The 12,958-nt window shown below is 38.2% G+C and overlaps 2 protein-coding genes across 3 annotated transcripts in view; one reads left to right on the plus strand and one right to left on the minus strand.

Moving 5' to 3' along the window:
• plaua (plasminogen activator, urokinase a) overlaps positions 1-1,167 on the minus strand; it is a 3,422-nt gene extending 2,255 nt beyond the window's left edge. The window contains exons 1-4 of the mRNA XM_020601865.1: positions 1,040-1,167; positions 340-433; positions 206-239; positions 6-114 (exon numbers count right to left, since the gene is read on the minus strand). Coding sequence (XP_020457521.1) covers positions 6-114; positions 206-239; positions 340-390 — 194 coding nt within the window. The 5' untranslated portion in view covers positions 391-433; positions 1,040-1,167. The remainder of the gene's footprint in view (positions 1-5; positions 115-205; positions 240-339; positions 434-1,039) is intronic.
• A 4,896-nt stretch (positions 1,168-6,063) lies between these two features.
• On the plus strand, positions 6,064-12,952 carry LOC109961044 (inhibitor of nuclear factor kappa-B kinase subunit alpha-like). Of its 2 annotated transcripts, none has more exons than XM_020601574.1 (22): positions 6,064-6,326; positions 6,925-7,077; positions 7,176-7,270; positions 7,381-7,498; positions 7,589-7,658; positions 7,749-7,837; positions 7,935-8,024; positions 8,117-8,241; positions 8,693-8,800; positions 8,900-9,035; positions 9,147-9,347; positions 9,695-9,797; positions 10,040-10,163; positions 10,239-10,390; positions 10,475-10,536; positions 10,621-10,730; positions 10,816-10,865; positions 11,191-11,299; positions 11,399-11,552; positions 11,688-11,731; positions 11,823-11,922; positions 12,339-12,952. In XM_020601574.1, the coding sequence occupies exons 2-22, from the start codon at positions 6,982-6,984 to the stop codon at positions 12,396-12,398; spliced, it is 2,196 nt and encodes a 731-aa protein (XP_020457230.1). In that variant the 5' UTR covers positions 6,064-6,326; positions 6,925-6,981; the 3' UTR covers positions 12,399-12,952. The 2 variants fall into 2 exon arrangements, with proteins under 2 accessions (XP_020457230.1, XP_020457231.1); XM_020601575.1 differs by having other exon boundaries at positions 11,399-11,546.
• The last annotated feature ends 6 nt before the right edge of the window (positions 12,953-12,958 follow it).

The raw sequence follows: 12,958 nt of genomic DNA on the forward strand, positions 1-12,958 counted from the left end.
CTGCTGAAGCTCCCCAACGGTTTGGAAACCTGTTCCAGTTGAGACAGTTGTGGCCGTATGCTGACATGGAAACATATCCCCTGTAACTACTCCCATCCCCAAAGAAACATGGCTCTGAGGATCACAATGCAAACAGAGATGAGAACATTGACTGCATCTTATGAAAAACACTGAAGAATATGTGTTGGTTGGACAGTCGTCTTACCCTGTCTCTTTACAGACCGTCTTCGTGAATAAGCCTAAGAGGTAAAGGAAGAGAAATCAGTCATCAGATCAGTCTGCCAGAACTGTAGGCGTGAACCATTGTACCTAGAGTTACTTCCTCTTATTGTTGCTTACCACATTCACACTGAAGGCTGCAAGGATGGCAAAAATGACTAAAAAGTTCATTTTCACTTCTGGCTGCACTTCTGCTTACTGGGGATATTTTTGCCTGAGAATATATTGGGAAAAAAAAAACAGAAATAGAACATGACTAGATTCAGAGCTTCTCTGCCCTTATATAGAGTTTATCTTTAAGCATAGAAGAGCACTGAAACAAGCGTGACTACTGAAGACACGTGGGTTCAGTTCTCACAGTGTTTCTTATAATTGCATGTGTACAGTTAAGGCAAAGGCAAAATTGTAGTTTTTAATTTAATTGTAGTCTTTAATGTGAGAGCAGCAGGTAGGGCATGCTTGCTGTGCGCACCCTGTCCTATAAACACAATCTGTATCTACGCACTGAGTGCATTATCAATTTAGATTAGTTAACTACTTCATAGCATGTGCACATCATTATAACATATTTATTTTACATACAGTTCAGTCACTGATGATATTTCTAGAACACTGTCAGCTTAACAAGAAAGGAAAATGGTTGTATGATTAAAATCTTATTTTCAATGCACATGGAAACATTTTCTTTCTAACATTTTTTTTAAATTAGCTGGATAAGTTTTGCAGCAATAAAATATTTTTCTCGGATTTTAACCTACAGATTTCAGAAAGTAAACTAAAACAACGTATTTTACTGAATAGCACAGGAAGTTTTATTTACCTTTTTGTGCAAATATGCAATTCTGATGAAGCCCTTTGTTATTTCTTCCAGCTTCAGTGACTAAGATTTCTTCTCCGTATCCTCTGTTACACCTGTGCAGTGGAAGGACTCAGGCTCATACTGGGAACTCTGTGGCGCAATGCTGAGCCTCCTCGCATTAGCGCTCTTTTAAAATCACAGAGGCAACAAGTGGGAGGGGTTTGTAGGAGCAGCTACAGCAAAAAAACACAACTGGACTTCCAATTACTAACCAGCAAAGTCTTGACTAAAGACTTATGGTCATGTCCTGTGACACATACACACATCACAGCCCACCACCCCTCCCCCTTAAACCACCAAAATACAGAACAACAAAAAAAAAAAAAGATACCCATTGGTAACATGTTCTATGAAAACTGATGTGGTTGTGCGTGCAGAATATCACATGCTATGACAGAAGGTCAGGTTCACCCTCAATATTCTGTGAAAATAAGCAAAAGATTGTTTTTTTTTGACAATATAGAACAATGTTTATATATACTTGATATTTGCTTGGTCAAATGTATGCTATTTTTATGCCATTTTGCATGGTTGCATCATTACAGTGCAGAAAAATGTTCTTGATGCCTTTTGCGCATCAACAGACATTTATTTTTTACATTTATTTAGAATCTGAGAACTGTTAACATCTATGTGCTGGCTCCTTTTTTACATTTATGGTAGAAATAAGAAGAAGAAGAAGCAGGTAAACTCCTTAATTTTCTTTTGTTTGAACTTTTGCAGTACTTTATTTTCTGGTCTCAACTAAAATAGCATGCACCATTTACAGCTGATACAATGTGCAGCTGCACAGCTTTTAACCAGCTGGCTGTACAATATCTCTATCTAAACTAGGTCACCTATGATCATAGCCTTAATCATTTCCGGTCAGGGCCAAAGGCTTTGTTTAGTTAGTGCTGTGTCTGCTTTTAAATTTCTCCTCCTACTACTATGACAAAGCCCATTTTTATTTGGTTTATCTTTTTAAGGTCCTCTCATTTTATGCATTTGTCCTTTGTTATTATTTTAGCTTGTTTCTTGTTTTCACCTGTGCAGCACCTTGTAAATAAAGGTGCTATATTATTATACATTATGATATACTGTATAATAAGGATGACAGCCATCACATGTAGGTTGTTATGTAACTAGGATCACAAAATCTAAATGGATATTAAACAAAAAATAAAAGCGTTGTAAGCTGTTTAAGATGATGTGACTTTTCTTTTAAACATTGCATCACTATTGACTTATACATCCTCTTGAAGCATCTGCCTGTTATTACATGCAAATAACTGCGTCATTAATCAATAATACTGAAAAGCATGTACGTATTCCTGAAATATGAAGCAATTATCTTTTTTTTTTACCAGATGAATGAGTTTAAGCAATTTATTTATCCTAAATCTGGTTTGGATAACAGAGCACCTGTATTTCTGGACAAGGCTCTATGCAATGTAGCCCAGTTTCCCCCCCAAACAAAAGGCATTGTTTGGAATTCTGCACAGGGGGATTTCTAAAACCGCTTCCCATGTAAAAGTTACCTCATCTTCACCTCAAATACTGACACCAGTGTTACTCACATTTCCTCCTCTTTGGCGGTAACAATAGCCAGATATGACACCTTCATGCAAGATGTTGTGAACTGGGGGCTTTTGAAGGTTGAGATAAATAAGTACTACATGCATGATGTCAAGTCAGGAAGCATGAAACAACTGAGCAACCTACAATAATTAATTCATGTGTTGGCTCCCAGCCTTCAATGTGAGACATGGTCATAGGTATTTTACCAAAAGAAGAACTACATATTACACAGAAATTAGGAAACCCAGGCAAACCCAGAATATCTGTGGTTGAAGCCATCTGCAACCTGAAGTGTTAGCTTTGATCTTGTTTACTTAATGCTTTTTGCCTCCCCCGGTTGACTCTAGACACGGTCATCCACAGTCACCATATACTGTTTTACAGGTTCATAACTCACCTCTTTGAGCATCTTAACATGTTAACTCTGCAATTACAATAAACTAAATGCGACCATACATTTGTTGTCACATCTGCAAAAATGATGATGATGTTGGGTGATTTAAGTTTTAGTCAGATGGACTGACAAAGAGCACTGACTACACCCCTATATGGTAGCACTATAGCACTGACCCTTGCAGTGCAAACACACATTGAAGTTGAAAGTATTTGTGTTACCATCTACATGTTATTCTTCTGTAACATTAGGGTGCCAACATGCTCTGTGACATGTTGGAGCGTCTGCTTGTATACTGGAAACACAGTGACATAAGTGTCAACTGAGGAAGGAGAAATGAGTAACAAAACTCAAATAAACTAGAGGATAAAATTAGAATAGTCTTCACAGAATTGGCTGGTATTTTGATAAAATTTTGGTTTCTACTCAACCCTTCACTATGAATAGCGCTATTAGAGCATGATGTGGTGTGTAAAACACCTCTTGTCACATCCAAATACCCATTTCACTGCCCCATTACTCCTTTTTAAGGGTCCAAACACATATCATATGATATAATATAAAACAAAACAGAAAGATAACCACTGAAGACATTACTTTTCGCACACCAAACAAGAAGTCACTGTAGTGATAGGGATTTCAGATAATGTGTTTTCCCACTTCTATGTTCAATCATGGCATGCCTGGCTGCTTCTTCTTTCCAGCATAAAATGCCTTTAACTAAAGCTTAAAAACTGTGAGACCAGATGTCTTTGAGAAGTCTCATGTTCATTCATATTTTCCTAATTTAGTAGTTACTCTCAACCTGAATATAAATGATTTTTGATATGTCCCTTTGCTTTAAACAGCAAGTTCAGATTTGCATTGACATCAAAACAGCCTGCAGACAACAAACTGAATGGACTTTTTTGTGGAACTTGTGAAGAGAGCAAGATGCTATTAAATATCACTATTGGCTGATAACTTGATATGCAAAGAGATTAAATATGCAAAACATATATTTAAAAAAAACTAGATAAATGTGCTCTTTTGTATGAAGATTGCATCTGCTTTGCTTCACAAACTCAATCAAAAACGAAAGAAAACCACAGACAGTTACAGTGAATTATGTTTCACTATTGCAAAAACAACACTAACCGTCATTGCCTCACTAACCCTCTTAATCATCAGTGTAACCCTAACTTTGTTGTCACATTTATGGCATAATTGTACATTTTGTCTAGTTTACTCTAACGTCATCTTTTAGATTGAGAAATGTTATGTCCTCCCTGACTAGTCAAAACTCTGTTATGTAAATAAATCTATTGCAAAAACACTAATGATAAATGCAGATTTGTTTATGCAATCATGAAACCCTAGCAGGATTTTCTTTAATTGTTTCAGATTTAATTGAATTGTTTGATTGAAAGATTGGGATCAAAACTAAACTCTCTCAAATTAAACTTGTTGTATATAATGAATACTTTGGAGCCTGGTTGAATGACAGAACTACAGTACGTGGAACACCTGACCAATAAAAGTGTGTGTGTTTTTTTTTTTAATAAAAGCAGTCCGTTTTTTTCTCAGAGCATTTAAACACAGTAATTATAATATAAGGCATTTAGCTCTACTGTATGCTCTAAATGAGCTTAGAAAACTGTTTTTTCCAAGATCTTATGAGCCGTACAAAGTTAGTTACAAAATTTTTTGCACAATCTGTCATTCAGTTCAAAGATTTGTAAAAGCCTTATACTCGTGCATTTTGAATGAAATATATAGCCTTATTTTTCTTTTTAAAGATCTATTGTCTATAGATAGATAGATAGAAATATTTTTTTACAGGTAAAAGACTTAACCTCTAGAGTCCTGAGCTTTGGTTTCATATGCATTTTAATTTTTTCCTATCTATTTGGGATTATTGGGACATGATAAGTATAAAATCCAAGTATGGTCTTTGAACAGGAAGTCATTTTTGAGAAAAATGATGTCCTCATATGGGGACATTGGGTTTATTTTAATGCGTAATACAATAAAATTACTGGTGTTTGAGACAGAACAAAACTATGCCAGAACATGGCTGTGCACACAATATTTGCAACACATTACAGAATAAACATAGCTGTGCAAAAACAAAATTTGCTAACAATATTTGCAACACATCACAGTACAAAACTATTCCAGAAAATGGCTGTGCACATATTTGCATCACATTAGAGAATAAATCTATGCCAGAACATAGCTGTGCAAAAACAAAATTTGCTGACAATATTTGCAACACATCACAGTACAAATCTATGCCAGAACATGACTGTGCACACAGTAATTGCAACACATTGCAGACTGATGACTACATGACTACATATTCCAAAAGTATGTTTTGTCTCAATTCATTTTGTGCAGAGAAATTTCATTTGTTTGTAGTCTGTAGAAACAGTATTGTGAAAAGCTGCAAAACAGTTACGTTCAGTTTGCAAACACAGGAACATGTTGCATGTCATACATCGGACACGTGATTTCCCTGAGCATCCTGTTTGTCTGCAACGCATTGGGTTTTTCAGGTTGACCATCTCTGGAAGATGTTTTGTAGAAGTTGTTCGGATTGAGACATGCGGTACTGGGGTGATCTGATGTCTGCTTCCTTGTTGCAAAGGGTGTGCATTCTCTTCTTGTGCATCTTCAACAGCAGTGCCACACTTGCTCAAGTATGCCTGAGCCACTGTCATGCGAAACTGAAGAAACTGCATCATGTCTCTTTTTGGTGTGCCACACAGACAACTACTGATTAGTGTACTGTGGCTCTCGAATCATAATTTAAACATATAGCACCATCTAGTGGACAAATGAAGACTTTGCCAAAGTTTGGAAAATACTCCTTAGTTGCTACTAACAGGCCTAACTGCTTTTATGCTAAAAGGACAAAAATGTAAACTTTTTTCATCCCTCGTGTTTATATTAAATCTATAGACGTATAGGTTGTCTACTAGTTTGGTGGGGGCGGGTGGGAATCCCCAAGACAGAGAGATATAGTAGTTCTTTGCGCTTGAAACGGGCACGCATGCGCAGTAACAGCAAACTACTTTCACTTTGCACAGGTTTGGAGCTGCCCTGTTCTCTACAGCTTTCCGCCCAAACGTGCAACACAAAAGAAATATAAATGTTACCATCAAAGTCGTGTTTGATCGATTGAAGGTATAATTTCGCCGGTTCAGTCTTAAAAGCTAAAGACAACGAAGCGTAAACAACACGGTTAGCTAACACTGTGCAGCAACAATGATTTGAGATCTAAAGTTGGCTAATTATCATCTAACGACCTAGGTGAGTTTATGATGTTCGTTAAGTGAGATGTTTTTAGTAGGTCTTTTGTTCATATAGTCAACTTGTCTGTAAGTCTTCTGACTTCAGTGGACCTAACATTGGCTGTCCAATAACATCAAATGCTCTTAATCCTGGTTTAGGTCACTGTAGCAGTAAAAAGATACAATCAGCATGTAAACATTAAAAAAGGTCTAGGTGCACCACTGGAATATTAAAAAAAATAAAGACAAAACTACAAAGAAACATGCATGGTAATATAACACTAAAAGCTGCCATAACTTCAAGAGGAAATATATTAGGATTTAATGTAGTGTGTGACTGATCTTTTAGCTTAAGTTGAGGGAGAAATTGGTTACTGACATTTGTGATTTTCTCCCATGGGGATGAAAACATTACAAAACAATATAATATTAATAAGTGGTGAAAAACACCCACCTGTTAATAGTTTCCCCTGCAGATGCATAGACGACAGGTGTGTAAATGCATAAGTAACGTCACTTTTTTTTTGACACAGAACAGAAACCTTGATGAAGATCTCCAATGTAGTACATAATGTTTGGAGACAGTGACAGATTTTTCTTTTGTTTTGTTGTTTCAGCTGAGGTCCTTTGCAGACTACCGCGGTTGCACAAGCAGCTCCAGCAGCCCTCACACCATGGAGCGCACTGCACTCAAACAGTGTGGCTCCTGGGAAATGAAGGAGAGACTTGGGATGGGAGGCTTTGGGCACGTCTACCTGTACCAGCACCTTGTACGTTCTGTCATCCACCTGTTTGCTAAAGAGAACATGAACTCCACACCCAGATTTGTCTTTATCTTGTTTTTATTCCCTGCCCGTGTTTGGAGCAGGAGTCGGGTGAGAAGATCGCCGTGAAAATTTGCCGCATGGAGCTGAACTCTAAGAACAAAGACCGCTGGAGCCGAGAGATCCAGATCATGAAGAAGTGAGTCCAAATCATCTGCTTGTTCTCTCAAAGAAGCCTATAGGCACACTTCAATGTACATTTTCTCTTGTTAAACCATCCCTGCATGTTTGGCTCTCCTCCTGTCATAGGTTGAACCATGTCAATGTTGTCCAGGCCAGAGAAGTTCCAGAGGAGTTGAACTCCGTTGCTTTAAATGACCTACCTCTGCTGACCATGGAGTACTGTTCAAGAGGAGACCTGCGCAAGGTACCAAAGGGATCAATTATAAAGACCCTAAACATTTTCTTGTCGTTTTAAACATTGCCTCATTAACCTCATTCGATTCTTTTTTTTTAGGTGTTGAATAAACCAGAAAACTGTTGTGGGCTGAAGGAGAGTGAAATCCTCTCACTCCTCCGTGACATCGGTAATGTTTTCCTCAGCTTTTACATTGATAAAAAGCCACTGTCATCACATGTTAATGCATAATGTATATGGAATATTTTTACAAACACAGGTTCTGGTGTCCAGTATCTCCATGAAAATAAGATCATCCACAGAGACCTAAAGCCAGAGAACATAGTTTTGCAGGAGATTGATGGGAAGGTGAACTAATGTCCTTTTGTGTGCAGCCTGTGTAATTTGCTATTTTGTATATAGTTTCTGTGCCTTACCATCATTATGAACATGTAATTTCTTCCAGCTTGTCCATAAAATCATAGATTTGGGTTATGCAAAAGACCTGGATCAAGGCAGTCTCTGTACATCCTTTGTTGGGACTCTCCAGTATCTGGTATGTGTTGCATCTCTAATACATTTTTTTAGGATCTGATAACTATATTTTTTTCATTTGAATAGATGTAACTGTATCCGTATGTGTGACAGGCTCCAGAACTGTTTGAGAGTAAACCCTACACTGTAACTGTGGACTACTGGAGCTTTGGGACAGTGATCTTTGAATGCACTTGTGGCTTTCGTCCCTTTTTACACCACATGCAGCCTGTACAGTGGTGAGTCAGCATAGCAGTAATACATTTTTTTATCTATACTCTGAAGAAACTGGGCATGCATATCATTAAACCACAAATGTGGGGGAGCAAACATTCCACAATTTATCAGTGCATGAACTTTATATTGCAAAATAAACCTACAATGAGAAGATCCAGAATTGAATTTTGATATCAGAGTATTACCATGCTATATAAAGATACTTAGGCTATATAAATTTTAATACTGAACACTAAAGACTCGCTATACTGTAAGCCAGGAACATATGGGATACAAAAATGTACATACGACAAACACTTTTTATCGATGTGGTGATGGTAACTAAATACTCTTTATCTGCAAACTATATGTGTATTAACGATGGAGGTGTTTGGAACAATTTATGGACCTAGTTCTTAATTTGTTAGCTTTATTTTCAGTGTTCTCTGGTTGCATGCTTACCTGCTTTTGTAGGACAAGTAAAGTCAGGAACAAAGGTCTCAACGACATCATGGCAGTAGAGGACATGAATGGGGAAGTAAGATTCTCTGCACATCTCCCATATCCCAACAATCTAAGCAGGTAGAAGCAAAAAGACACTTTGTACCAGTCAAGCATCCAGCATGTGTGTTTGATTTGCATCTAACCTGTGTGTGTGTGTGTGTGTTTGTTTGTTTATAGGCCGCTGCTGGAACCAGTTGAGTCTCTACTGCAAATGCTGTTAGTGTGGGACCCTGCCACACGTGGTGGAGGGCTCGATCCTGACACAAACAAGCCGCACTGTTACACCACCCTACAGAATATTCTCAACATGAAGGTTAACAATATGATTCTTGTCTGTGTGCAGACATACTTTAACCAGATTTTGCTGAGTGTCTTATGGTTTATACATGTCACTAGACTAGAAGATATTATATTCGTCCTGCAGGTAATTCATGTGTTGGATATGACATCGGCCCAGCTACACTCACTGGTTTTGGGTGCTGAAGATAGCTTACACTCCCTGCAGCTTCGTCTGGAGACCCACACTCAGACACACATCTCCCCGCTGAGTCAAGAGCTGCTGCTGGAGACGGGAATCTCCCTCGACCCACGCAGACCGCCCGCACACTGTCTGCCAGATGGATTAGTATGTACAACACACACATAAACAGAAACATCTGGTATCAACCTTTGATGTTGTCCTTGATATTTCTGATAATAAGAATGTTTTTGCCTTCATATTTTCACAGTAAATTGAATTTAACAGTAAGTTTCCACTGGGTCTTCTGTGGGTAAAACTAAACAAGACAGATGTGTTGGATTTTAATAATTGTTTGATAATAGGGTTACAGAAAATATGACCGACTAGACGTTGAGTCTTTCTGGCTCCTCTCAGTTTAAACTTCCACTGGAATTTTTGTGTTTACCAGGGAGCCAACTTCCATTAACACAGGCTGTAGCGTACATAGTGATATGTTTTTCATCTGCTTTTAGCGAGGCTGGGACAGCTCCATAGTCTTCCTGTTTGATAAGAGCCTGACCAAGTACTCTGGACCACTGACTGCCAGACCTCTGCCAGACAGTGTCAACTTTATTGGTGAGATATTTACCTTTTCACTATAAAATTATGCTGTAAAAGTTACTCTTCATCAGTTCAGTTTGCTGATGATCTCTGGGGGGGTTTGTTTGGCCTTGAACGTTATTGACAGAATGTAAATTTGAGAAGTTGATGTTTATACCCCAAAACACTGAAAATATTGCAAATTCTTTTAATTTGTTGTTCAAGTTAATATGAGAATTGTGTGTTTTTTTTTTTTTTTTATCTATGTGCTGTCTCAGTCAGGGAGACTAAGACCCAGCTCGCACTGTCTGCACTGAGAAAGGTGTGGGGGGAAGCGGTCAGCTACATCTGTGGACTGAAAGAGGACTACATTCGCCTGTACCAGGGACAGAGGGCTGCCATGTAAGTGCTCACCCACATGTGTATATATACTTGGACACACTGAAACATGCTTACCTTGTGTTTGTGTCTGTGTAGGCTGAGTCTGCTGCGTTACAATACCAACTTAACACGGTACAAGAACCTGCTGTTCTCCCAGTCGCAGCAGCTCAGAGCAAAACTGGCTTTCTTTAAGATCAGCATCCAGCACGACCTTGAGCAGTACACCAAGCAGAAGTACACTGGCATCTGTGAGTGGATGTTAATCTACTGCTGTGATACATATGATAATTTGAAGCCTTAAGTGAACTATCTGTTGTTGTGTTTTTCTGAAGCTTCAGAAAAAATGCTGAGGACCTGGCAGGATAATGAAGAAAAGGCTGATGGGTTTACAAAGGTTGGACAGTTAATTTTGTAGCAATTTTAAACACACTTAGGGTATTTAAAAACCGCACATGCTAAGGGGTGTTTTCTTCTGTAGGTTGCAGATGTAGGGTATCTGGATGAAGAGATAGTGGCTCTACACTCTGAGATTGTGGAACTGCAGAGGAGCCCGTTTGCAAGGAGACAAGGGGATGTAATGGAACAGCTGTCAGTATCTGGGCAATCGTTACAGTATAATAATTTCCTTAAAAGTCACTGTGATATGCACAGGTTAACTCTAGTCTTTTTTCAGTGAAGACAAGGCTATTGAACTCTACAAGCAACTAAAAGCAAAATGCAAAAGTAAGTATACAACTTATTACATATAAGAGTAAAGGTGGTTTTTACAGGCCCCTGTTTTGTCGGGGGTTGTTGATAGCCAGTTACCTTGCTAGAGAATCTGGTAATACAGTTCAGCAACATAAGAAATCATTTGGATTTGATCATGTACAGGATTCAATGAACAAATGTGTCTTGCTGGTCCCAGTGGTTTAATTAATGCATTTTCTGTGCAAAGCATGGCTGTGAATAGGAATAGCAGCCTGGCATGTAGTGTATGTTTACTTGTCCACTGTATGTCATACTGTATTGTAGTACATGGATGATCCTAGGAGGATGTGTTTTACAGGCCCTGACCCTCCACATGGCTACAGTGACAGCTCAGACATGGTGAAGATCATACTCCAGACAGTTCAGAACCAGGACAGAGTGCTCAAAGATTTGTACACTCACCTGAGGTAATTTAATCCACAAGTGTAGCCCAAACAGTTACACACAGAACTATGCAAATTTCATTTTACAGTTTCCTGTGTGTCACTTCTCTCTCTTTTTTAAAGCACAATTCTGGTGTGTAAGCAACGCATAGTTGATTTATTCCCTAAGTTGGAGAGGGCGGTAGAGAACATAAAATCTGCAGAGGCAGCAGTAATGCAGATGCAAATGAAGCGACAAAAGGAGTTCTGGTACCTCCTCAAGATTGCCTGTGTGAGTGTGAGTATATAACAGATGGCACAACAGAAAATATTCTTAGCTATCAACGATTTTTAGGACATTGAAGGTCTTTATTACAGTGTGTGTAAGTCGAATAATACTGTAGCTAATACAGTGTGTCATCTTCATGCACAGAGCAATTCTCAAGCACAGTCTCATGTGCAACAACACACTGACAGGTAAGATCTGTACAAGTCATAACTCTACTACAAGTTTCACAATTCAGTACATATTACAGTTTAGTACTCAGTTCACTCTCTTGTCTCTCAGTGAAACTGTTCATCAATTACTTGATGAAAATCAGCGTTATCTGAGTCAGCTCACTTCACTGCTGCAAGACACCACCCAGGAGATGGAGCACACTGTCATGGTATGGCCTGTGTGTGTGTTTAGGAGTGAATTCATGCATTTGACCTGATCCTGAAGTAACAACTTATATATACTGTGCATTCACCCATTCACCATTGTGTGGTGAGGGCACCTGTTAAAAATAATCTGATTACTGTGAATATTTTTAGTCACCACCTCATACAGTATATGTTCACTCACTGTGTATAGGTATTTTATTGTGTGTTGGATTTTCCTTCTTAAAATGATACATTTGCATTTAGTCTTTACTACAGTAGATCATGCAGGTCACTCTGTTCAGGGTCAAGGGTCGAGAATTAGGGAGGATTGCATGAGAATGTTGAGTAGATAGAAAATGGAGTATGGTGTGTGTTTAGTAGTACAGTATTAACAATTTGGTGGTGATAAAAGGGTTTAATCTGTTTGTTCTGTCTCCAGGATCAAGACTGGAGCTGGACTCAGTGTGGAACAGTGAAAGCCCAGCCTCAGAAGCTATAGAAGCTGACCAAAGACTCAGTGCCATGCCTCAAAGACACACAATATACTGTAAACAAATGCCTTATCAGTTACACTATCTGAAAGCTTTGTGATTCCATACTGTCATTTATGTAATGCTGTGAGACAGTGTGTGAAGCAGCATGGTGTGGTAAGCTATTTGTGCTTTAACTTAAACATATATTATTGAATTTTAAAAGCTATATTCAGCTACCACCAAGACTTATTTATTTTACCAGTAATCTTGATAATATTGCTGCTGACAAACTATGCATGATGGAGAGTGAATACATTTTATAAATGTGTGTCGAATATGCTATCTTTTGTCTTTGTCCAAATAATGTAACTGGATTTCTTTTAGAATCAATGTGTTCATAATCTGCATGTGTTGAGCTGTTGAAGATATTAAGTATATATATACCCATATAAAACTATGGGTTCAAAATTCTCTGCTGCTGAAATTCAAACAGCAAGGATTCAGAAAAGTAACATGCATAAAATAATATTAATTAATATTGCAGAAATCAAATCACAAGCTCAGAAACATTTTCTTAAAATCACAG

This window comes from Monopterus albus, unplaced genomic scaffold, assembly GCF_001952655.1.
Source record: "Monopterus albus unplaced genomic scaffold, M_albus_1.0 scaffold52.1, whole genome shotgun sequence".
NCBI lineage: Eukaryota > Metazoa > Chordata > Actinopteri > Synbranchiformes > Synbranchidae > Monopterus > Monopterus albus.

Bases quoted from the DNA above. Each gene is read 5' to 3' on its own strand.
- LOC109961044 (XM_020601574.1), top strand. From the start codon at position 6,982: ATGGAGCGCACTGCACTCAAACAGTGTGGCTCCTGGGAAATGAAGGAG. The intron at 8,025-8,116 runs GTATGTGTTGCA...TATGTGTGACAG, and splicing joins TTGGGACTCTCCAGTATCTG to GCTCCAGAACTGTTTGAGAG. The intron at 10,537-10,620 runs GTTGGACAGTTA...TTTCTTCTGTAG, and splicing joins AGGCTGATGGGTTTACAAAG to GTTGCAGATGTAGGGTATCT.